We start from the raw sequence: 23,506 nt of genomic DNA, 5'->3' as shown, positions 1-23,506 counted from the left end.
TTTGAGGAACCAACCAGAAAATGGGCTATCTTAGATGTATCATTGTGCAATGAGACAGATCGAATTAATAGTCTCATTTTAAAGGAACCTTTGGAGAAGAGTGACCTAAATATGATAGAATTTTACATTAAGTTTAAAAGTGATGTAGTTCAATCCAAAACTAGGGTTTTAAATCTAAACAAAGGAAACTATGAAGGTAGGAGGGGGAGGCTGGCTGTGGCAGATTGGGAAACTACATTAAAAGGTATAACAAAAACAAAAATACCTGGAAAAACTCAGCAGGTCTGACAGCATCTGCGGAGAGCCATACAGTTAACTTTTCGAGTCCGTATGACTCTTCACCAGAACTAAGGAAAAATAGAAAAGAGGTGAAATATAAGCTGGTTTAAGGTGGGGGGTGGGTTGGTGGGTGGGGGGGTGGGGGAACAGATAGAGCTGGATAGAGGGCCAGTGATAGGTGGAGATAGCCAAAGATGTCATAGACAAAAGGACAAAGAGATGTTAATGGTGATGATATTATCTAAGAAATGTGCTAGAAAGAGTAGAAAGCAGGACGAGCAAGCTACAGATAGCCCTAGTTGGGGTGGGGTGGGGGGAAGGGATCGAAATAGGCTAAAAGGTAGAGATAAAACAATGGATGGAAATACATTTAAAAATAATGGAAACAGGTGGGAAAAGATAAATATGTATAAGTTATTGGAAAAAGGGGGATCAGAAAGGGGGTGGGGATGGAGGAGAGAGTTCATGATCTAAAGTTGTTGAATTCAGTATTCAGTCCAGAAGGCTGTAAAGTGCCTAGTCAGAAGATGAGGTGCAGTTCCTCCAGTTTGCGTTGAGCTTCACTGGAACATTGTAGCAGGCCAAGGATGGACATGTGGGCATGAGAGCAGGGTGGTGTGTTGAAATGGAAAGCGACAGAGAGATCTGGGTCATGCTTGCGGACAGACTGTTCGCCTACTGGTGAACCTAAAAGGGAAAAGAAGAACATATCATTAATTAAAGTTATCACACTGTCACTGTGCATGTCAGGCACCCTGGTGAGACAATAGAGATCTGCATCCTGGTGCACTGGAGAGACCAAACGCAGACTTGGAGACCACTTTGCGGAACACCTTCGGTCTGTCCGTAAGCATGACCCAGATCTCCCTGTCACTTGCCATTTCAGCACACCACCCTGCTCTCATGCCCACGTGTTCATCCTTGGCCTGCTACAATATTCCAGTGAAGCTCAACGCAAACTAGAGGAACAGCACCTCATCTTCCGACTAGGCACTTTACAGCCTTCCAGACTGAATATTGAGTTCAACAACTTTAGATCATGAACCCTCTCCTCCATCCCCACCCCCTTTCCAATCCCCCTTTTTCCAATAATTTATACATATTTTTCTTTTCCCACCTATTTCCATTATTTTTAAATGTATTTCCATCTATTGTTTTGTCTGTACCTTTTAGCCTATTTCGATCCCTTCCCCTCACCCCACCCCCACTAGCGCTATCTGTACCTTGCTCGTCCTGCTTTCTACCCTTAATGCCACCGTTAGCGCATTTCTTAGCTAATATGACCACCGTCAACACCTCTTTGCCCTTTTGTCTATGACATCTTTTGGCAATCTCCACCTATCATTGGCCCTCTATCCAGCTCTACCTGTCCCACCAGCTTATATTTCACCTCTATTTTTCCTTAGTTCTGTTGAAGAGTCATATGGACTTGAAACGTTAACTGTATTCCTCCCCACAGATGCTGTCAGACCTATTGAGTTTTTCCAGGCATTTTTGTTTTTGTTTTGGATTTCCAGCATCTGCAGTTTTTTGCTTTTCAAAGGTATAACAGTAGACAGACAATGGCTAGCCTTTAAAGAATTAGTACATGGTTTACAACAAATTTACTTTCCTTTGAGGCACAAAAACCCAACAGGAAAAGTGATCCAACCATAGCTAACAAGAGAAGTTAAGGTAAAAGCAAAACATGGCGGATGCTGGAAATCTGAAACAGAAAGAGAAAATGCTGGAATGATTCAGCAGGGCTAACAGCACCTGTGGAGAGAGGAACAGTGTTAATGTTTTGATTCCATATGAGTCTCTGAGAAGTTAAAGATTGTATTAGATTAAAGGAAGAGGCTTATAGAGTTGCCAAAAAAAAGTAGAAGCGTGAGGTTTGGGAGCCTTTTAGAATTCAGCAAAGGAAAATCAAGAAGCTGAAAAAGAAAGAGAAAATAGAATATGAAAGTAAACTAGCAAGAAACATAAAAGTGGACAGTGAAAGCTTCTATAGGTACGTCAAAAGGAAAAGTTTAGTAAAGACAAATGTGGGCCCATTACAGGAAGAGACAGGAGAATTTATAATGGGGAATAAAGAAATGGCAGAGAAACAAAACAAATACTTTGGCTAGGATTTTCTGGCGCTGCCATGATAGGACCCACTCTGGGGATGCAGCAGGTCAGCCAAAAGTCCATTGATTTTGGCAGGACCGGGAGATCTCGGCAGCAGCAGGGCTGTGTCTTTCTTCATGGACGAGGATGCAAAAAACCTCCCTGAAATTCGAGAGAATCAATGGATTAGCAAGATTGAGGACCTGATAGAAATTAGTATTAGTAAAAAAGTAGTTATTGAGAGAAAACACTAGAGTCTATTATAAAGGCTGTGATAACTGGGCACTTAGAAAATAATGGTAGGATTGGGCATAGTCAACATGGATTTATGAAAGGAAAATCATGTTTGACAAACCTGTTGGAGGTTGGTGAATGGACAGATAACATAGAATAGAAATAAATGGATAATTCTCAGGATGGCAGGCTGTGACGACTGGGGTACCACAAGGATCAGTGCTTGGGTCCCAGCTATTCATAACCTATATTAATGATTTAGATATGGGAACCAATTGCAATATTTCCAAGTTTGCTGATGATACAAAACTTGGTGGGAATGTGAGTTGTGGGGAAGATGCAAAGAGACTTCAAGGGGATTTAGACAGGCTGAGTGAGTGGGCATGAACATGGCAGATGGAATATAATGTGGAAAACTGTGAAGTTATCCACTTAGATAAGGAGAACAGAAATGCAGAGTAATTTTTAAATGGTGAGAGATTGGGAAGTATTGATGTCCAAAGGGTGTCCTTGTTCATTAATCACTGAAAGCTAATATGCAGGCTCAACAAGTAATTAGGAAGGCAAATGGTACATGAACCCTTATTGCAAGAGGACTTTGAGTGCAGGATAAGGAAGTCTTGCTGCAGCTGTGTATAGCTTTGGTAATATCATTCCTGGAGTTTTATGTACAGTTTTCGTCTCCTTACCTAAGGAAGGATACACTTGCCATAGAGGGAGTGCAGTGAAGGTTCAGCAGATTGATTCCTGGGATGGCGGTACTGTCCTATGAAGATAGATTGAGGACACTGGGCCTGTATTCTCTAGATTTTAGAAGAATGAGAGGTGATCTTATTGAAGTGTACAAATTTCTTACAGGGCTCGACCGGGTAGATGCAGGAAGGATGTTTACCCTGGTTGGGGTCTAGGACCAGGGAGCAGTGTCTCAGAATAAGAGGTAGGCCATTTAGGATTGAGATGAGGAGGAATTTCTTTAGTCAGAGAGTGGTGAATCTTTGGAATTCTTTACCCCGGCCTGATGTGGAGGCTCAGTCATTGGATATATTCAGGACTGAGATTGATAGGTTTCTGGATATTAAAGACATCAAGGGTTATGGGTATAGTGCAGGAAAATGGCATTAAAATAGAAGATCAGCCATGTTTTAACTGAATGGAAGAGCAGGCTCGAGGGGCTGAATGGCCTAATCCTGTTCCTACATTCCTATCTATTATCTAGAATCATACATGAGAAATGGTAACTTGGGCGTAGGTACTGAAGAATCGCTGGAATCTTTTGAAATGTAGCCCTACATGGATCATTACCTCTAGCCTACTGCTATTTTCAGAGCACTCTTTGGTCAATTGACTAGAAGCCATGCAGTGTAGGAGATTCCCAATCTCAATTAACAGCCATTTTGGATTCTAGTACATGTCCATTAATCAAGATTTCTGTGATTTTGCTGTTTTAATTTGTAATCGTTATGGTGGCATTAATTTGTGCTTGGGATCAGTTAGAATACTTTGCACAGTTTACATCATCACCATCACAGTATCCGCTGCGATTCACTGGTTCAGAAGCAATCGGGTTGAATTAACCAATATGATTTTTCTGGGCAGAAAGGGGTGATTAATGTACTGCAGGGAAGAAATAGGGCACAATACTTTACTATTTGCAGTCCATCTCCAGCTGTCAGTCGGAGTGCAGCAAAATGGAAGTTAAAATTCTCTCCATGCAATGGCTTCCAGTGGGGTTTAGACTTTCTCTGTCAGGTTTTTGCCATCTGTGTTCAATTTTGAAAGCCTGGACTATTTTCCTCGCTATTTTCTGGGTAATAATGAAATAAAGCTACATTATTAAAGATTCTTTCTGGATATTAATGTTGTTTTATGGCACCAGCGGTCGAGTGTGAAAAATGTCACTTCTTAGACATATACAGGAGTGACAGTATTTTGATTTTCACCTTGCTATTTAATGTTATCCACAAAGATATACAGCAGCGTTATTACTTTTATATGAAAATGACAAAGTTGAATAGACATGCATGGAATCAAAAAACAAACAAATTCATAATATTATCCTGACATTTACCCTAGTTAAGTTAATGATAAAGCTATTCTGTGATGTGCAAATGAGGCTTTGTGTGACATTTTGTTTGTCCTGTCTTTATGCATATAATGAAGAGCTATGTTTTTCTTGCTTTTCAAAAAGCAGGTGAAATTCTCTCATTTTCACTGTAATAAATAATCCATTAACAAAATTACAGAATAACACATTTTTAAAATTTTGTAATTTCTGAGAATGTGATTCATTTAGAGGTAATGAAACGCTAACAGCCAATTATTACATATCTGTAACTGATTCTTAAACATTTCTAAGACAGGGAGTGAACCATTTAATTGGTATAAATGATCAAAGTTTGTTAATGAACCTGTGAAATGTATAGTATTTGTGGCAATGATTAATTACAACTGAGAAAAACTCAGTTTTTGGTGAGCGGATTGCGTTTGCTTGTAATCTCTATTATTCAGAGTTGTTTATTAGTGAAATGTAAAAATTTACAGCCATAAATTTACATTTAAATGTGAAACTAAAACTACTTTGGCCAAATATCACACACTAGCCTCACACCATGACAGACTTTGTTCCGACAGCTTGACTTGGCTACCTAACTAGCAATCAATAGGTCTAATTTACTTTTAAGTAGAAAATAGATGGAACTTTTGTTAATAGAACCATAAAGATAGAGTTTCTTTAAATTTAAATTAAAGCTAGGTTTTGACTGCAAAATGCTATTCATAATCAAAATTGTTCAATTGAAAAGTTTGAATTGAAAAATCTTCCCTTGGGTTTTACCACATTGACTTTGTACACATCTACATGTAATACATACCCATGATGCATGCTTATAATGGCACTTTACGAGGATTTTTAATGCTAATCCGAGCACTGAAATGTAGAACTGAAAAACTGATTTTAATCTGTATTGAGTTGCTGGCTTTGGTCAGCAGGTGGCACTGTAATATCTCTTGCTCAGATCATGAAAAAAATTTCAATGTTCATTTTGGCCTTTTGGAATTTTTAAAATCAAAAAATTTTAAAAATAGATATTTCATAATAACAATTGGCACTTAATGCCTTAATTGAAATTTTTTCAACTTCTTTAGCATCTGCCAAAAGTGTGGGCTTGCAGCTGAACTTTCACTCAGGGCTATAATTCTGAGCTGTATTTGGATTGTGCACAGTTCCTAATTTCCCAGGATGCCTTTGTTCCATGCAGTTAGCAATGCTGAGGAATGTATTTCTGTTGCTTTAAGCAATTCCTGCTCAAAAATGCTTCAAAATTATTTGAGAAGAGCCAGAGAACACGTTTCGAGAGCTTTACAGAGGTAAAATTTACATTGAGTGTTAAAAACAGAGGTTGGCTGTTTGTGTCTCTCATGCAAAAGAGTGACATAGATGACACCGTGGATTGCACACCAATTGTAGCTCGGATTGTGAACACTTACAGTCCCGAAGTTTCCAGGAATTAAAGATTAATCTCCTGGGCACTGCTGCAAGCAACCTGGATGAAGCATCATAAGGGCATTAAAAACAATTGTGTGTTTTTTTTGATTTGTTTGAATACTTATATTTATTTAGTCCCAAAAATATTAAAGATAGGTCAGGGTTAGAGGTGGGAGGTAACATGAAATCTCCAGAAATATGGCCAACCACAGTTGCCAACCCTAGTTGTTAGCCTTTGTTTTGTGTTCTATAAATGTAAGTCAAAGGGAAAAGTGAGAAAAACACGAATAAGAGAGAAAGAGAAACTTATTGGGATCAGGGAAAATCAAGAGTGCGGTGAGAGAGACAAAGGTGAGGCTTGGACTGAGTGGAAAGAGAAAGAAAAAAAAGATGGAGAAAGAGTTTGTCTTTCTTCATTTGATGTTACCTCAATCCCCTGCCAAATCCCCCCAAAAAATCAGGTGAATTTTGAAGCCATCTAATAGCTCACCTGTATTTTCTTGACAAACAGAAAAGGTCAATGCAAAGAGCTTGCATGTGGGAGACAAATGGCATTAATTTCCATAGGATTTCTTCCAATTGCCCATCCCAACTTCAGTGCAAAATCCATGTACACTCTGGATAAACAGCATTTTAGACTGTTTCTCCAGGGTTTCTTTAGATCTTCCACAAAGTTGAGGTAGACAATCATAATATTCCCCATGGAAATTCAAACCCAGAGATTCTAATTTCAAACAACCATCAGAGACTGGGAGGCAGGAAGACACAAATAGATAGAAAGGCAGATTTTTCCTCCTGTTAGTTTTTATTTGTCTTTTAAAGAAAAAACAAGTTGAAATTTGAAAGCTAGCATGGTCTCTGAGAGCAACAAGTAGAAAAGTAGGAGTGGCTGGGAGACTGGTTCAGGGCCTTTAGCCTCTGCTAGCTGTCCTTCAAGCAAGTGAATGGATGTGGGGCAGAGTAAATGGAGGAGTAACAATTAGGTGAATGACAGCAAGGGGAAAAGGATAAAAGCATTGAATGAGTAGTTCAAAGGGGAAGGGGTATGAGTAGTGATGGGAGTGAGAGTTTGTGAGAAAGGTAAACACATACAATGGGAAAATGGTGGTGGTGGGGAGTAAGAGTGTCTGGTGGAGAAGATGGGAAACAAAATCAAGGCTGCACTATTCCTGCAACTATCCTCCAAATGCAGCCTTGTGCTGGTGGCTACTTTTTCCACCTTAGCAAGCCACATAACTCACTATCGCTCACCAGGGTAGAAAGGAAAGAAAAAGACAAAGAAAAGAAGAATTGAGGGAAGAGAAACACAAAAGACAAAAGAGGTATACAATCAAAGAATGAGAGATAAGGAAAGAGAAATAAGAACATGAGGCTGGTACATGGGCAACAGAGGGAGCTGAACTTCCAGTTTCACTGTGTGTCATCCCACAGGCAATTGACTGGTAATATGTTAAAAATCTTACATCAGTGCACATCTTCTGTTAACTTTTTCCAATATAACTTTCTATTTCCATATTCACTGAAGAACCACGGCACTATCCAAAGATGAGTAGGATTCTCCCCAGTGTCCTAATCAGTATTTAACTCCCAATAAACATCATCAATAAACAGAGATTATTTCCCATTGCTGTCTGGGACCTTGCAATGCCAACTTGGCTGCTTCGCTTCCTAAAACACAACAGTAAGTACTCTTCAAAAGTATTTCTTTGGCTGTAAAAGCTTTGGGACATCTTAAGAAAGGTCACAAGTTGGATCTTGAGTCTGAACTGAGCTAACAAATCTCAGCCAAAACGGCAGTAGGTAGTCCATTAGAATTGACCTCAGGGCAGAATTTTCCATGCTGCTGGTGGGTGTCGGGTGTCGTGGAGGGCATGAGTGGACAATATGGAGGGAAGGCCAAAAATCGGTTTCACAATGTTGTGAAACCAGTTTGCAACCATCCATTCCATTCATCAATAGCCAGCTGTGTTTGCTGCTGCCGAACATTAGGAACTTCATTTTAATACATCTGCACATCATTATAAGCCCAGCTCACCGGAATCGTCCCCCCACGCTGGATCAACTGGGCACATTTGCCTGTTTCACAACTGAACATAAGCGACATGCACCTGGCGAGCTGCACTTCACTCGGGACTTTGAGGTTTGTTTGCCTATCTTGCTTCAGGCAGCACTTGCAGTCATCAGCGCCAGGTTTTGCAAGCAACACCACATCACTTTTAGGGGGGTTCACGGTCAGGTCTCTACTTATGAGACCAGCCGTGAAGTGTGGGCTTTTCAACGGCTGCAGGGCTATGGCTTGCTTGGGGAAGAGGGAGAAGTGGCCTCAGGCAAGGGAAGAGGCTGCAGGGCAAGGGCATTACTGGGGTAGGCGGGTATTCCAGGGTGTGTGTGTGGGGACAAATGTTGATCTGTGCATGTAGCCTCAAGAGGGTGAGGGCTGAGGGGGCAGTCTCCAGAGGAGATGAGGCCACATGGAGATGTGAGTGTGTGTGTGAGAGTGTGAGTGGTTATGTCCCTTGAGCTGGCAGTGTGAGATGCCAGTGAACGCGTGATGGGCTTGTGAGTGTGTGAGTTTAGAGTGGCGAAATGGTTGCCTTATCCTGGCAGTATGGATGAGATCATTCATCCTTTTTCTGCACTGGATGGGGAACCTCTTCTGTGCAGCGCTGCCACTGACCACCGCTGCCACTGCCTCCCATGCCAGAGTGGTGAGACTGATGCTCCTGCAGCTAGAGCAGGGGTAGAGGACATTGCAGCGGGCTTCAACGGTGTCCAGAGGGTATCGCAGGAATGTGTCACTGAATCGATGGGGTGCTGTCTTAGTGCCTTTAGGGCTATGTCTTTTGTGCAGCAGGCTTGACTGGAAGCACTGAGAGGTATGCGCGCTGCTGCACTTAAAATATGGCGCCCGGCGTGAGGAAGTGGGGAGGTGACGGCTAGGCAGGCAAATTGGAGGCTGCCCACCATCGAAATGGCACAATTCTCAGGAATGCAAGATTAATGAAGCGGGATTGGGACGATACAGCATGAAGACCTGCCATTGCAGCCAGTGGGTAAGAACTGCTTATTCCCACCGACTATCGCGCTTAGTGCAAAACAAAAACAGAATTACCTGGAAAAACTCAGCAGGTCTGGCAGCATCGGCGGAGAAGAAAAGAGTTGACGTTTTGAGTCCTCATGACCCTTCGACAGAACTTGCGTTCGAGTCCAAGAAAGAGTTGAAATATAAGCTGGTTTAAGGTGTGTGTGTGGGGGGCGCAGAGATAGAGAGACAAAGAGGTGGGGGGGGGTGTGGTTGTAGGGACAAACAAGCAGTGATAGAAGCAGATCATCAAAAGATGTCAACGACAATAGTACAATAGAACACATAGGTGTTAAAATTGTACTATTGTCGTTGACATCTTTTGATGATCTGCTTCTATCACTGCTTGTTTGTCCCTACAACCACACACCCCCACCCCCCCCTCCACCTCTTTGTCTCTCTATCTCTCCGCCCCCCACACACACACCTTAAACCAGCTTATATTTCAACTCTTTCTTGGACTCGAACGCAAGTTCTGTCGAAGGGTCATGAGGACTCGAAACGTCAACTCTTTTCTTCTCCGCCGATGCTGCCAGACCTGCTGAGTTTTTCCAGGTAATTCTGTTTTTGTTTTGGATTTCCAGCATCCGCAGTTTTTTTGTTTTTAGCGCTTAGTGCAAATCTGGGACGATTCCACCCTTAGAGTTAAGAAGGAAAAATGAGCAATGATTCTCACTCTGAAATACTATTCGGTATCCACTGCTGTAAGTTGAAATTTGTAGGAATCAGTTAAGCACAGAATTGGCTCAGCTGTGCTAGCCTTTCCACTCAAATAATCTCTGAACAATCACTGTCAATTGTGATCTGTGAAGAATAGCTGCTCTCAATGGGGTACTAATTAATGACACTTGCGGAAATGTATCCTAGCAAGCAAGTAACAGCTCCTTCAGGAAATGGGGGAGGGGGGAACAAAATTGATGAGGAAAAATCCCAGCATTCATCCCTAATGAGGACAAGTAGGTAGCACCTTTGTTCTTGGCACCTGCCACTAGAGGGTGTGAAGCCTAGAGCGACTAGGCCGACAACTGCTTCATACTGTGGGTATTTATAGACTGGCATTGACAGAAGACAGAGCATATGGCCAAGATCAGGGGTAAACTCGGGAGAATGCCACTAATCTGCATCCATCTCTAAGAGTGTTTTGAAGCATAAATGTGTCGCAAACTATCCTTACTACTTTCTGTAAACTATTTAATGGTCACAGTCAGCAGCGGAAGAGAGATACTTTAAACTCTTTTAATAGGTGTGCATAGAATTGCCACGTCCGGCGGGATGTATTATTGGAGGTTTCATCACATGAACTCCTGCCTCCAGCCTACCCAGTCCAATAGTCTTTTCCTCATTTCCAATATTTATTTAAACTTACAAAAGAAAGTGTTCAAAGAAAATGAACATAAAAAGCACAATTTTTTGTTTTTTTTTTCTGCCGGAAATCAGGCAGGGTCATCTCAGCAGCGTCCAGATTTAGGTTCCAGGGCTATGTTGTCAACAACCACTAGAGTAGTGCACATTGGCACATAGGACAGCGGTAAGACTCCATGTTGTCGAGACAAGTTGGATGTGTGGTTTCCTCAGAGAGACTGTGAGCGGGTCTTTACCTCCAGCAGATGGTGCTCTTTGGCTGCTTGCCTGCCTGCGAGAGTGATTGAATGAGCAAAGAGGGAAAAAAAGCTCAGTGAGCTTTAACTGAGCTGCTGTTCCACCCTCTTTTTTTTTCCTCTCTGTGTATGTCTGTATGCGTGAGACAGTGGATCTGTCTCAGGGTTTGGATCACACACTCAATAAATCCACTCTGGTTTGCATCCGCTTTGCAGGGACCACGGCCACATGATCATGGCAGTCGTGGTGCACAAGGACAGTGCCCTTTCCCCGACTCCCCGGACACGGAGCTCTCTTTCCAGATACCTGTGGCTTTGCATTTCCTTCGGGCTTTTCTTGTTCCCTTCGGCTCTGGCCGGGATCTCAGTGCGCCGGGAGCGGACCGCGGGCACCGGCATTGCGAGAGAGGAGCGCGGGACCGGCGGAACTCGGGGCGAACGGGCCGGGCTGGCCGAAGGATTTCGGGTTAAGAGGTCTTATAGCTCGCAGCAGGAGCCGGCTCTGGTTAGCACCTCCTTCATCCTCAAAGGAGACGCTTCCCACAACCAGGCGATGGTGCACTGGACAGGAGAGAACAGCAGCGTAAGTCAGTGCCTGGGCTAAAGCTCGGTACTTTTCAAAACATGTGGGAACATTGTCTTCATGTCTGATGTAAAAAATGTACCGTGGACACGAGCTCCCGTCATGGCCCGATACTAGTTGACATGTCCCCTTTTTATCGTGGGTTGGTTTTGATACATTTGTAACTCTGGTCAAGATGCATTTTAACCATTGTAACATGGGGCTGGGAATCCTGTGCACGCGCCGACCCGGGCATATGTTCAACATCGCGGCAGTGCTAGAAACTTCACCCCACACACCTCTCTCTCAATCTATCTATCTATCTAACTATACATGTTAGTGAGGGAGAGCGGCTGCCCTGGTGGGGAAAAGGAGAAATGTTTGGAATAATGTTTTTTTCCCCCCCTCTGTGTATAACGAAGTGTCTGGCCCAGTTCCCTGAAGAAATGGGAGCGTGTGCGCGCGCGCCCCAGGACAAGTTTGTAGCCTTTCACCCTTCCCGCTCTCCGCTGCCGGCTGTAATCTTCTCAACTCCATCCCCACCACGACCTGGTGGGGGGCACTTGCTCTGCTGCCACAGGCTCTACCTTCAGTCACCAACTGTTAAGGTCGCTTTTCACTCCGGAATGGAGTTCTCGCCGCCCGGAATGAATGCCATCCGGCTCTCCTACACGTGGATACAGCGTGATATTTACATCTGGCAGGGAGCAAGCACCCTTCCTGTTTGTATAAGCAACACTTGTCAGAGATGTTCGCTAAGTTTCTGGCATGTGTACACATATTTTACTGATAGTGTACTTGATTGGTCTGCTAAGATTGCTGCAGGATTGAAAACTGTTGTTTACTCATTCTGAACAACAATGATAACTTGAAACACCTAATACAGTCCAAGGCTGCAATCTCCAGCACAATTATTTGCTCCCAATTCTTCCTCTACTGCTCGGAATGTGGTGACTCTTCTGAGAAGTTTCAAGGGCAGTATCGCATTGGCATCTCTCAGTTTCTTATCTGTGAGACTGCAGACTATTTGCTCTTCTGGGGGTGGGCCTCTGTGCTTCACAGCTGGTTCTGGTCGTAGCCTCTCATCCACACACTCTTTCCAACAGGTGCCACTGAACAATAATAAAGAATGGAAACCCTGACTGATTTTTCTCTTCCCTAGCGCAGCAAAACTGAGCCAATTATTAGTAGCCCCCCCACTTCTACCCTGACAGACATTAGCTGACTAAGCATAGAACAGGAATCAATCCCAGGACCTGTATAACTTTGTATTATGTGGGCTTCTGCCTTTAGCCAGTCAGCAATTGGGTAATAGAATTTCACTGTCGATTGTCAGAGCTCCCTTGACATTCCTGCCTTAGCTGTGCAGGACAATGAACCCAGACATTGTGTTCTAGACTATCCACAGTTGATCTTTCATTGACTTGTCCTAGTCTGCAGCTACATCATGGTTTGCAGGTTGTGGATGACATTGGTAAATTCAAGAATTGGCTAATTTGACTTTTGAGGGCATTTTCCTCCATTAAGCACCTTACTACCCTCCTCCAAGCACTCATCCACAGGAAGCTGTCAGCACTTTCTGAAAGTAACCAGATTACTTAACTGATGTTTGATACTCTATTGACCAGTCACAGGTAGTGCTCTTCACTGCCGTTATGGTAGCAGGCTTTGACACTTGATCTGATATCAGTGAGTTCCAGGTGAAATGTAATTTTTGTAGAGGAAATTTTATAGCTTAAAAATTGGAGGCAATTTTCTTGAATTATTGTCATGTTTCAGCATTTTTGGCCATTTGCCTATAGGAAGATTTGGAAAAGCAAATTGCCACCTGTTGGAAAGAGAGGGTGATTTTGTTTGAGCAAGGTGCATCATGAAAAGTCTAAAGAAAAGCCTCCCAAGATGAAAGAAGGTTAATACATTTTTCATCTTGAAACTAAACAAACAACTTATTAGCTTGTGCAGGTCATTGAAAAAAACACCTCATCTATTATGTTGGAAAGTCCTGTGTATTTCCTGTCTGAAGGGTGTGTTGATTTTAATTACTGCATCCATTTACCTGTATTCCCCTTTCTCTCTTTGAGATGCTGACTCTTACTGGGATAGGTTACTCATCGCTATTCTTCATGGAGCCAAAATGTGAATGTCACAGGCTATTCCACTATAGGAAAGGGGGTACAGCTTAGTCCCATTCACTCCTCACCAGCATCCGCTTTGTGCAAGCACTTTGTAAAAGCTACTCGCTGAAAGCAACCTGGAGTGAGACTAATGTTGATTTTTGCCTCTCCCTAGCCTGGGTGCTGAAGTAAATTAACAATGCTTCCTGCTAACCTGTTTATTATTAACTAACTCGATGCAAGCTGGGGATCAGGCTTGAGACTCTTGTGGCCTTTATCATCATCAACATCAAAAATGGCTTGGACTTATAAGGTGCCTTTAATGCAGTAAAATGTCCGAGACACTTCAGAGGAGAGTTGTCAAACAGATACGAAGCACATAAAAAGATCTCAGGGCAGATGACCAAAAGCTTGGTCAAGGAGGTAGGTTTCCGTGAGCATTGTAAAGGAGGTAAGAAAGGAAGAGGTTTAGGAAGGGAATTCCACAGCTTAAGAGTCTTAGCAGCTGAAGGCAAGGCTACCAGTGGTGGAGCAATTAAAATCTGCAATGCTGTAGAGGCCAGAATGGGAGGAGAGTAGATATCTGCATTGGGGGTGATGGTGGTGGTAGTGGTAGTGGTTGTGGTTGGGGTTGTTAGACTTGGAAGTGTTCACAGAGATAGGAAGGGGCAAGACCCTGGAGGGATTTGAAAAAAAGAATTTTAAAACTGAGACATTGTTTAGCCAAGAGCCAATGTACATCAGTGAATACAGGGTGATGGGTGAATGGGAGTTGGTGTGAGACGGAACACCGGCAACAGTGTGTGGGATCACCTTGAGTTTATGGAAGATGTGGGAGCCTGGCCAGCTGTGCTTTGGAATAGTCAACTCTAGGGGTATGGATCAGAGTTTCAGCAGCAGATGAACTGAAGCAGGTGTGGAGTTGGGCGAGCTTAGCAATAGTGCAGGTAGGTGGTCAGGTGCTCATCACAAGGTCAAATGTGACACCAAAGAAGCAACCTGAAGCAGTTTGACTCAGCCTCAGACAGTTTCCAAGGAGTGGGATGGAGTTGGTGGCGAGGGAGCAGAGTTTGTGGCAGTGATCAAAGTCACTGGCTTCGTTCCTCCAATATTTAGTTGGGGGAAATTTCTCTCCTTGTCCAGTACTGGATATCAGATAAGCAGTCTGACAATTTAGAGACAGTGGAGGAGTTGAGATAGGTGGTGGTGAGGAACAGCTGGGTGCCATTAGTGTCAGTGTGGAAATTAATTCTGTTTTTGGATGATGTTGCCGAGGGGCAGCATGTCAATGAGGAATAGGAGTGGTTCAAGGATTGACTCTACAGAGACACGGATGGTAACAGTGTGGAGAGTGGTTTAGAAACCATTACAAGCAATTCTCTGGCTAGGATTAGATAGATAAGAATGGAACCAAGTGAGAGCAGCAGCACACCGCCCCCCCCCCCCACCCACCCCCCCCAAGCTGGATGACAATGGAGAGGCATTGGAGAAGGATGGTGTGGTCAACTGTGTCAAAAGCTGTTGACTACTTGAAGATGAAAGAGAGAGATAATTGACCTTTGCCACAGTCATATCGGATGTTATTTGTGACTTTGATAAGAGCTGTAGCGATACAGTGACAGGGTTAGAAACCTGATTGGAGGGATTCAAACATGGAGTTCAGGGAAAGATGGAAAGCATGCTTGAGGTATTGGGAGAAAGGGAGGTTGGAGGTGGGGTGGCATTTCAAGGCCAGAGGGGTCAAGAATTGATATCTTGAGGTGGGATTAAGGATGGCTGATTAGATTTAGAGGGAGCCAGTTTTTAAGGAGAGGGAACATCAAAAGTATCAGCTAACATGAGATCCAGGAAGGAAAGTTGGTCATCAGTGGTTTAGTGGATGGATGAGCTTGGCAGGAGGACAGATGGGAGAGAAGCTAGAAATAAGATGTTGGCTGGGATTTTCCGGTGCCACCAAAAGTCAGTGGACTTTTGGCTGGCTCTGCTCTCCAAGTTTTCCGTTAACTTGAGAAGAAGTTTTCACCAGTGGAAGGGAGAGATGAGGCAGAGGTGGCTGACTGGATGGTCTTAGTCTATTGACGAAGAGGCACATGAATTTCTTACAGTTTTGGAGCTGCGGGCCAAGGATATGGGGGGGTGGGGTGCTGCTGGTGGGGGTTGCGTGATGGAGAGTAGTTTAAGATGATGATTTGCAGTAAGAAGCCAGAGTAATTTTGCATTCCAGGAGGATACTGGAAAGTGAACAGTCTTGACAGACCAAATAGTACTTTATATTGTACAGGCAGACCTGGAAGTCAGTGGCTAAAGTGATTGATTGTCTGCATATCTGTTGCATCCCTTGCACTTATAGGAAGAGAGGCCTGTACCGAGGGTACCAGCTAGGTTGAGAGAAATTGATAGGTTTAATCAGGATGTCAGGAAGATATAATACTTTCCATGTCTGGAAGATATAATAATATCCATAAAGTTATTGGAATTTATTGTAAAATAGAGTAATACTGGGATGTGTGCATGTGTCTGTGTGTGTGTGAAACTTAATTGGATTAAAGGCAACTGGTCTGAAGGCTTTGATGTAAAAATGGGGTAAGTTTAGAATGTGAGGTATAAAAGGACATTTGCATTTTTAAATAAACCAGATTAGATTGCTTTTAAAGGAGGGGTGAAATGTGTCACCTAGCCAGGTGAAGTTTGGAAACAGTGTGTTTATTTTTCCCAAAGATTACTGGCAAAACTTAGTGCTTTGAGAGATTTTTATTATCATGAAGGAAAAGTCCAAAGACATAGTGAAACAATGGATATTTGCATTCAAAAGGGAAAATATGTATAAAGGAGTGAAGGCTGTGTGTGAGGGAAGGCAGTCTAAGATTCAACAAGTGTGAAACATCTTCAGCCTGTATGTACCAAACTGCTTCCTCCAGAGACTGAAGTTAAGAGAACTCACTTTGAATTCAACGGGTTCAGGGCATGTTTCTTTGCCTGGGCCTTTTAAAATCTGTGTCTTACTGTTGCCTGAGTGAAAGTGTAACTGGGGGCTTAATTATGGAATTTAGAAGTTATAATAATTTGTAGAAATATGTATGTGCTTGCAATCTTTTCATAATTTAGTTTTTATTAAAACCTAAGACTCGGTGGTTTCATTATTACTGAATTCAAAGCCCGCATTTCGAAACATACAAATTGAAAATTAGTTGTGACAGTTGTTTCAAGTTTTCCTCTGGGATTTGGACAGCTCAGCAGTTACCATCTGCTGTGTCATAACACAGGACCACTGTATCAAAGGTAGAGGTGAAAGTGTGGTTGAGCAGATCAGTAGCTGCAGAAATTTGTGTTGAATGAAGGGCCAAAGGCTAGGCAGTTGGGATTTTAAAAGTACTGTTGGAAGTGAATTGAAAGAGAACATTTTCCGCAGGGGGTCAGAGAAGGAAGTAGGGTTGGTAGGGAAGGTTGATATGGGTGGAGAGCGATACAAGGAAATGATCAGAGATGACCTCATCTGTGATTGATACAGTTGCACACAACTATGAAGCCAATAACTGAATGATTGGATGAATGTGATCTTAACACACTATAAAGGGATGTCATTGGTGTTGGTACCTTATATAAAACAACACAAGTCTATGGAGATTCTACTGGTTCCCCATAGTAACTCCAGCAGAATATCTGTAGAACCCGGAAGGAATTTCAGACTCAAAATTTCTATCAGGATCCAGTTTTCACTCCCTTGCCAGCAAGAAAACAGCTAAGGTATAATCTTCTGATACCTTGCTGTTGGTAATGAGCCTTGTCTGACAGAAGTGAATATTGGAAATTCAGGGGCATAATATGCATAATTTCCAGCTATTTAATATGCATTGAATCTTAAAAATTTGCTGGGCTATGCCAGTTCACAATAACTCGTACCTGTCTCTTTGTCTCTGCTACTGTTTATAATTTTAGTAACAAATGCACTTCTGTTTTAAAAACAAAACAGTTGAACACATGCTTCCCCATAAAATGTCCTGCCTCTTCAGGTCTTGCTGTAAGTCATGTTTTCACCATATAAGCATTTGTGCATCTATCTTTCGCTTTCCCTCCTCTCTCTCTCTCCCCCATTTATCCTATTCTTTTTAACTATAATAATTATGTATGGCTTCTGTTCCTAACTGATATCACTACAGCATTCTTTTGCTACATGTCAAATGTACACCATCTGCCATACACAGAATGACTACTAGTGTAGATGTAAACATTAACTTGATTGCTATTGCTATTTTAGCATCTCTAACTGTTATTCCCACTTCCATTATAGCACTGTTTTAATGTTACTCTTTACTTTTGGAGTAATTGAAAGCAGCAAAATAAAAAATCCTTTTGCCTATGATTTTTTCAATTTGAAATTATTCAGTGCTGTTAGAGACACAGTGATTCAAAACAGAGACTGATTCTTAGTGAATCCTTTCAAGTTTTGCTAAAAATTGGAAATGTTATGAATATTTTAAATGAATGTCAGGCAGGTAGATGCACTCTGTAGGACCTGTGCTTGTGACAGCAGTGGGGGATAATCATTCTACTAATGTGGCTGATAGTATTTACAGGAGAGTAACATCTGCTAGTATTTTGTGGAAAGCGGTTGCTTTTCAGATAGTCATACTGCATGCATGTAATGGATTTAATAGGTAAAGGCAGAACATATAAATTTATTCAAGAAGATTGTTAAACTATCATAACACTTTTTTGCTAAACTCTTTCTAGCAGTATAATTTCATGTACTCCCCCTTGACTTCATGGGCTGCAAACTTTTAAAAGCTGCTTTATACAGACACAATGTAAATATGCCAATTAGTATAGTGATTATTCTTCATAGGTAGGAATGGTATCTTGTACCTTACTAAGCCAGTTGTCCATAGTGATAGGATTTTTATTCTGCCTCTTTCCCCCATCCTATGGTGAATTCTCTTTGCAAGTGTAAAATTCTTAATGTACGGCACATCCCATCAATTCCTTTTCAACATATGCAAAAACTGTGAAGTTGAAATGTTAAAAGAATAGTACGCATTAACCTAATGTTGAAAGCTATAGTCTAAACAGTTTCTTAGTGATGGTCACTATCAAAGTCTCACCATAAAGCAGGTCCATGTGTTTTAGTTTGAAAACATTTTACACTTAAATTTTAAAAAATTGTTCTGGCTCTTTTTTTCCTGAATCCCAGCCTTTGTAACATCTGAGAGCTGGAGGGCTGTTAAATGAAGTGAGTGAGTCAAATCAACCAACAGGTCTCACAAGGACCACAAATGAGGCAGAAGATGGGTCACAAATAGCCCCAGAGCTGCAGTTTGAGTACCAGTGATTTAGAGGAAGCGGTATAGGTTGCAATAAGATAACGTTTAGGAAGGATAGACAAGGGAAAGGAAGTGGCGTTGTGCTGAAAATAAGGGATGGGATCTGTGTATTAGTAAGGGAGGATCTCAGATTGGAAGAGCGATGTGTGGAATCTGGGTGGAGCTAAGGATCAGCAAAGGGCAGCAGACTTTGGTTGGAGTTGTTTATAGGCCACCAAACAGTAGTGGTAACGTGGGGCATGGTATTAATCAGCAGATGAGAGAAGCATGTAGCATGGGCAATACAGTAATCATGGGTGACTTCAATCTGCATATAGACTGGGTAAACCAATTGATCACTCATGCTGTAGAAGTCTAATTTCTGAAGTGTGTTAAGGTTGGTTTTCTAGAGCAGTATGTTGAGGAGCCGACTAGAGGACAAGCTATTTTAGATCTAGTATTATGTAATGAAAAAGGGCTAATTAATAATCTTGTTGTAAAATAACCTTTTAGGGATAAGTGACCACAATATGATAAAATTTTACTTTATGTTTGAAAGTGAGGTAGTTCACTCTGAAGCAACGGTGTTAGAGTTGAATAAATTAAATTATGAAGGCATGAGGGGCAAATTGGCTGAGGTGGATTGGGAAAATACATTAAAAGATATGACTGTACACAGGGAATGGATAGTCTTCAAAGAACTTACATAGCTTACAGCACCTATACATTCCTTCAAGGTGCAAAAACCCAAAGAAGTCAGTCAACCGTAGCTGACAAAGTAAGTTTAAGGATTATATAAGATTAAAAGAAAAGGCTTATAAAGTTGCCAGAAGTAGTAGTAAACCTGACGATTGGGAGGTTTTTAGAATACAGCAAAGGAAGACCAAGAAACTGGTAAATAAAGGGAGAATAGAATATGAGTGCAATCCAGCAAAAAACATAAAAATGGACTATAAAAGCTCCTATGTAAAAAGGAAGTGTTTGGCTAAGACAAATGTGGGCCCATTATAGGCAGAGTCAGGAAAATTCATAATGGGGAATAGAGAAATGGCAGAGAAGCTAAATGATTACTTTGTGTCTGTTTTCGCTGAGGAAGATACTAGAAATCTCCCAAATTTAGAGGTCCAAGGGACTAGGGAGAATGAGGTGTTGAGAAGAAAATTATTATAAGTAAGAAGGTTGTATTGGAGAATTTAATGGGACTGAAAGTTGATAAGTACCCGGGACCTGATATTCTGAAAGAGGTTGCTATAGTGATAATGAAAGCATTGGTGATCATTTTCCAAAATTCTGTAGATTCTGAAATGGTCCCTGAAGATTGGAAGATAGCAAATGTCAGCCCACTATTTAAGATGGGAGGGAGAGAGAAAACAGACCTGTTAGCCTTACATCAGTAGTAAGGAAAGTGCTAGAATCTATTATAAAGGATAAATGGATACTTGGATAACCATGATCTGATTGGGCATAGTCGGCATGGATATGCGAATGGGAAATCATGTTAGACAAACTTGTTGGAGTTTTTTGAGGACGTTACTAACAAAATTGAAAAAGGAGAGTCAATGGATGTCGTACACTTGGATTTTCAGAAGGCTTTTGATAAAGTCCCCCACAGGTGGTGGATTAGCAAAATAAAAGCACATGGGATAGGAGGCAATATACTGGCATTGATAAGGATTGGCTAATAGGCAGAAAACAGAGAGTAGGAATAAACCAAGGACGTCTTTGGCCTGCTGCAATGTTCCAGTGAACCTCAACGCAAACTGGAGGAACAGCACCTCATCTTCCGATTAGGCACTTTACAGCTTTCTGGGCTTAACATTGAGTCCAACAACTTCAGACCATAAACTCTCTCCTCCATCCCCACCCCTTTTTTCTATATTCATTTTTATTTTTTTAATATTTATTTATTTCCCCCACTTTCATATTTTAAAAATTTATTTCCATTTTTATTCATTGTTTTATCCCCAGCTTTTACCCTTATCGATCTTTTTTCCCACCATTATCCCCTCCCCCCACCCCACCCCCACTAGGGTCATCTGTCACTTTCCAGAGTGCTTACCCTGGTCCTGCCATTATCACATTCTGCTTTCCACTCTTAATGTCACCATTAGCACCTCCTTTAACCAGTACCACCACTATTAACAACCTTTTGTTTATGACATCTTTCACAATCTCTCTTTGTCTACACCAATCGCTGGCCTTCTATCCAGCTTCACCTATTCCACCCCCCTTAAACAGTATATATTTCACCACATTTCTGCTTCCCTTTAGCTCTGAAGAAGGGTCATACAGATTCAAAATGTTAACTCTTGATTTTCTCTCCACAGATGCAGTCAGACCTGCTGAGTTTTTGCAGTATTTTTTGGTTTTTTTTAGATTTCCAGCATCCGCAGTATTTTGCCTTTATCGTAGAACTAAACAAGTCATTCTTGCGTTGGCAGGCTGTGACTGGCGGAAGGATCAGTACTTAGGCCCCAGCTGTTCACAATATATATCAATGATTTGGATGTGGGGACCAAATGCAATATTTCCAACTTCGCGATCATACAAAACTAGACAGGAAAGTGTGTTGTGAGGAAGATGTAAAGAGGCCACAGGAGGATTTGGACAGACTTAGTGAGTGGGCAAGAACATGGCAGATGGAATATAATGTGGAAAAATGTGTGGTTATCCACTTTGGTTGAAGGAACAGATGTTCAGAGTATTTAATTTAAATAGTAAGGGATTAGAACGTGTAGATGTACAAAGGGATCTGGGTGTCCTTGTCCATAAGTCACTGGAAGCTAATATGGAGGTTCAACAGACAATTAGGAAGGCTAATAGAATGTTAGCCTTTATTGGAAGAGGATTTGTGTACAGGAGTAATGAAGTCTTGTTTCAATTATATAGAAGCTTGGTTCGACTGCACCTGGAGTAGTGTGTGCAGTTTTGGTCCCCTTACCTCAGAAAGGATATTATTGCCATAGAGGGAGTGCACCAGACTTGTTCTGGGGATGGTGGGACTGTCTTATGAAGACAGAGTGGGGAAACTGGGCCTGTATTCTCTAGAGTTTCGAAGAATGAGGTGATTAGAACGTGTAGATGTACAAATTAATATTAAGGGCTTTGGGGATAGTGTGGGTAAAAGACATTGAAGTGTTCAATCAGCCATGATTGTATTGAATGGCAGAGCAGGCTCGATAGGCTGAATGGCCTTCTCTTGTTCCCAGGAAGTTATTTGAAACCTACAAAATACTTAAAGGAATGGCAGGGTAGATGCAGGTAAGATATTTTCCCTGGTTTGGTAGTATAGAACCAGGGGGAAGCCACTTAGGACCGAGATGAGGAGAAATTTCTTTCTCAGAGCGTTGTGAATCTTTGGAATTCTCTATCCCAGAGGGCCGTGGAAGCTCAATCGTTGAGTATGTTTAAGGTAGAGATTGATAGATTTCTGATTAACAATAATATAAAGGGCTTTGGGGATAGTGTGGGTAAAAGGCATTGAAATGTTCAATCAGCCATGATTGTATTGAATGGCAGAGCAGGCTCGACAGGCTGAATGGCCTTCTCTTGTTCCTAGGAAGTTATTTTAAATGAAGACACAGCACTTCATGAATAATGCTTCAGAGATGGACCAGTGCATGTGGATAATAGTAAAACTCCGATATAGATATAAATGAAAACAAAAGTGAATGTATTTACTTAACACCTTAACATGGAAAAGTTACTTTGAGTGCTTCTCAAAAAGCGTAACCAGGCACAAATGGGCATCGCCCAAAGAATAGATATTAGGATGAGTCACTAAATCTGAGTCAAAGTGGTAGGTTTTAAAGAAGAAATGAAGGTGGAGAGTTTTAGGGAGAGTATTCCAGAGCATAGGGCTGAGATGGGTGAAGGCACAGCTGCCAACAGTGAGACAAAGGGAATTAGGGGGAATGCACAAGAGGCCAGAGGCAGATGAATGTAGAGTTTTTAGGTGGTTGTGGTTGTGGAAGGTTAAGGAGGTAGGAAAGGTAAAGGCCATGAAAGGATTTAAATGAGGGTGAGAATTTTAAGTTTCAGGCATTGTGGAATTGAGAGCAACTGGCATAATACACTTATGTTCAAATGTGAAAATGGGCAGGTATTTTTTCAGGACACACTAATAATACTGATCTGGATTGGTGAATGCCCAATTGACTGATTTTCCACTCTTGCAATGATTTATTTACCAATCCACACCCCACCTGCCACCCATCACAGCTCTTTTGCTGACTGTTTTGTGATGGGTGAGTGGGATTTAGTGTGGGAGAGTAAATCTGATAATCTTCCTGTATTAAACTCAGTTTCATAGAAAACATGAGTTTTTGAACTGCAGTGCTAGTTTCCTCAGATGATAAATCAGGTATGAGTTGCCAGACAAACCTTATATGACCTTATGGTTCATACAACCTAAGGGGTATTTTGTGCAATGTAGCTATCACTGGTGTTGATATATCTATACTGTACTTTTTGCACCATCGATTTGCAATGCAGAAGAATTCAGTCTTTGTTGTTTGTTCATTTTAGTCCCTATTTATTTTCACCTCCATATGAGGTCCTCGCCCCTGGCATAATACATTTATGTTCAAATGTGAAAATGGGCAGGTATTTTTTCAGGACACACTAATAATACTGATCTGGATTGGTGAATGCCCAATTGACTGATTTTCCACTCTTGCAATGATTTATTTACCAATCCACACCCCACCTGCCACCCATCACAGCTCTTTTGCTGACTGTTTTGTTGAATTTTGGGATATACATG

General features: G+C 41.7%; 1 protein-coding gene across 2 annotated transcripts in view; it reads left to right on the top strand.

Moving 5' to 3' along the window:
• Positions 1-10,901: 10,901 nt before the first annotated feature.
• The window catches only part of sorcs2 (sortilin-related VPS10 domain containing receptor 2), a 698,208-nt gene continuing 685,603 nt past the window's right edge, over positions 10,902-23,506 (top strand). For both annotated transcript variants that reach the window (XM_041197348.1, XM_041197339.1), the window contains exon 1: positions 10,902-11,351. In XM_041197348.1, coding sequence (XP_041053282.1) covers positions 10,998-11,351 — 354 coding nt within the window. In that variant the 5' untranslated portion in view covers positions 10,902-10,997. The remainder of the gene's footprint in view (positions 11,352-23,506) is intronic.

The sequence above is a fragment of the Carcharodon carcharias genome, chromosome 1 (genome assembly GCF_017639515.1).
Source record: "Carcharodon carcharias isolate sCarCar2 chromosome 1, sCarCar2.pri, whole genome shotgun sequence".
Taxonomy (NCBI): domain Eukaryota; kingdom Metazoa; phylum Chordata; class Chondrichthyes; order Lamniformes; family Lamnidae; genus Carcharodon; species Carcharodon carcharias.
This window is presented reverse-complemented; position numbering and strand designations above follow the sequence as displayed.